Source organism: Poecilia formosa, unplaced genomic scaffold (assembly GCF_000485575.1).
Source record: "Poecilia formosa unplaced genomic scaffold, Poecilia_formosa-5.1.2 Scaffold386, whole genome shotgun sequence".
NCBI lineage: Eukaryota > Metazoa > Chordata > Actinopteri > Cyprinodontiformes > Poeciliidae > Poecilia > Poecilia formosa.
Window position 1 is genome coordinate 462,454 of NW_006800325.1, and position 2,791 is coordinate 465,244.

Genomic DNA, 2,791 nt, shown 5'->3' on the forward strand with positions numbered 1-2,791 from the left:
CGCACCGCTTCCGCTCAAAACGCACCGCTTCCGCTCAAAACGCATCTCTTGTGACTCTTTAAGACCCTCCTTCTGACTTCAAGTGTCAGAAGGAGGGTCTTAGTGCTGTCAATCACCCCTGTGTATGACCTGCGAGGATCATACTGGTAAAAACGATCTTCCTGGGAGAAAACCAGCAACCAGGGACTAAAACCTTCATCGTATCAAGAGAACAAAACACGACGTGTCGGTGGATCAGAGGAATCAGCAGCAGGTCGTCATGTCAACGCCTGCAGAGAGACGATTCACTGGAACTGGGTCTTTACTCTGATCATTCCTCTCAGAACCTGCTGAGCTCACCTGGAACCACTTGGCGTGTCGGAGCGCCGCCAGCGCCGCCTGGCACTTCAGCCTGTCTAGGGCATCTTCCTCCTCCTCCTCCTCCTCACGCCTCGGCTTGCCTTCCTCCCGATCGACTTCCTCTGGAAAAGCAAACAGGAAGAAGAACGGAGAGTTTAAAAATATGGTAACACTTTATTTGGAGGGGTGTGCATAAGACTGACATGACACTGTCATAAACATGACATAACACCTGTCATTAACATGAAGGAGTCTTTATGACAGCTGTCATGACGTGTCATTCGGTAAATAATGACAATTTAATGCAAAGTTGCTCTAAAAGTTTCATTGAAAGTCCATTAAAAATGGCAACTTTGCATGATTTTGTAAATAATGACAATTTAATGCAAAGTTGGCATTTTTAATGGACTTTGAATGCCACTTTTAGAGCAACTTTGCATTAAAAGTGTCATTATTTACCGAATGACACGTCATGACAACAGTCATAAACATTCATAAAGACTCCTTCATGTTCATGACAGTGTCATGTCAGTCTTATGGACACCCCTTCAAATAAATTGTTACCAAAAATATATTAGGTCAATCCTGTGATCTGGTCTAATGAGCAACAGGTAGGGGAGGGGAGCTTGTTCTGTCACACATGAAGCAGAAAGATTTGTAAGACTGTCAAGAGAAGGAGACGTGACAACATGAAGCTTTACTGCAGATGAGAGGATGAAGGCATGAATCACTGAAGATTAGACTGTCATCAGCTACTGAAGGATAAAATGAGAACATGGCAACAAAGAGCCAGATAACAGACTAAAACTGGCAACTATGAGGTTGTTATCGTCATGTTCTGTTCTGGGACCCACAGCATGATACCGCCGCCTACCATCACAGAGCCAGGCTGCTGATGTGGAAGATTTGTTCTAAATATTTTAAGATTTAAAATCTCTAATGCAGCCAAGTCGTTCTGCAGAACGTTGCCGAGTGAAATGCAGAAACGAATGTGGATCTACTGACATAATCCACCTGAACTCGTCCTCTAACAGTTTTAGAAATAAAAATGAATTTATTTACAATAAAACAATATCAACATTCCTTTGGATTGTAATTTCCACCTTCGTTTAGCGACAGCAGCTGACTGGAAGTAATAAAGTTCAGATAAAATCATGAAAACCTTCAGATAAAAGCCAAACGTCGGCTGGGAGGAAATGATGAGCTCCGTTTCCAGTTTGTGATGAAGGAAAGTTTTCATAATCTGCAGCTTCAGGTGAGCAGAGAGACAAACTGAACAATCACTGCGTTGCTCTGGATCACAGTAAATGTTTCTGTTTTCATCATCTGGGTCACAAACTGCCCTTCATCACCTGACCTGTAAAAACAACCTCACAGGACACCGTACGGCTCGTCGTGACCTCTGACCCATGCTTAGGATGGTTTTGGAGTCATGGGAAACTATAGCAACTCAGACGGTGAAGAGGGGAACTGAAGTCATTTAGTTTAACATTTAATTTCACTCCATATCAATCTAACCATAAACCTCACCATAAACTTTCAGCACAGCAGTTATTTATGTTTCTGTTGAGAGGCCATGACTCCACATGGACCTTTGGAATGAAAAGGAATAAAGAAAAGTTTATTTTAATGCTTTTCAAACATCTTCAGAGTCATGTGATCCTGGATCTGTTATAAACCAGAGACAGTTTCTCTGCTTTGATGTTTTTAAATGTGTGAAACGTTGTAATCAGTCGTTTCTGCTCATATTTACCAGCAGAATATAAACCTGAGTTCAGGTGTTTTCTTGTTGTCAGGACAACGGACCTGAACGAGGAACAATGCTGCTTTCCTGGATGTTTTCACTCGACAGAGCGCTCTGAAGCCGTTTGGCAGGGATCGTTTCTCTGTTCTGTGAAAGTCCCAAACATTCCTGCTGGGAGCAGAAACCCGGAGCGGGCTCGTCGTTCTGGAACGCCAGAACTTCAGAGAGCGCTGCAGATCAGAGAAGCCGAGTGACGGCAGGCTGACAGCTTCCTGCCGTTTCCCACCGCCGCCTCAGACCGGGTTTAAAACGGACAGCAGCCTGTGAGCTCCGGTCCCGAACGCGTTGCCACCGGAGACGGGCGGCTCGCTTTCCCATCCACCCTGTCAGGAAATCCTCCGTCTGTCCAGCTGCTGCCGACCCAGATCCACCGCCTCTCAGCTTTCAGCGCTCCGAGCCTCTGGGCTCAGGTTTCACCTCCCATGTTCCAGTTCGTCCTCGATGTGATCAGATGGAGAAACGAGTGAGTACCTTCATCATCTTCCTCTTCCTCCCTCATGGCGAGCGAGGTCAGGGTGATCTTCAGGGTCAGTCTGGGATCTTTGGTGCTGCAGACCCGGATCGCTGCCTCAGAGACACACGACCGGACTTCATACCGGTCATCCGTCATCGTCTGTAACACAGAGCGACACCGTTACCATAGTGACC

The 2,791-nt window shown here is 45.8% G+C and overlaps 1 protein-coding gene across 2 annotated transcripts in view; it reads right to left on the reverse strand.

Annotated features, from left to right (window-relative positions):
• The window catches only part of LOC103154427 (spermatid perinuclear RNA-binding protein-like), a 57,410-nt gene that overhangs the window by 34,247 nt on the left and 20,372 nt on the right, over positions 1-2,791 (reverse strand). For both annotated transcript variants that reach the window (XM_007575704.2, XM_007575705.2), the window contains exons 5-6: positions 2,615-2,756; positions 340-461 (exon numbers count right to left, since the gene is read on the reverse strand). In XM_007575704.2, coding sequence (XP_007575766.1) covers positions 340-461; positions 2,615-2,756 — 264 coding nt within the window. The remainder of the gene's footprint in view (positions 1-339; positions 462-2,614; positions 2,757-2,791) is intronic.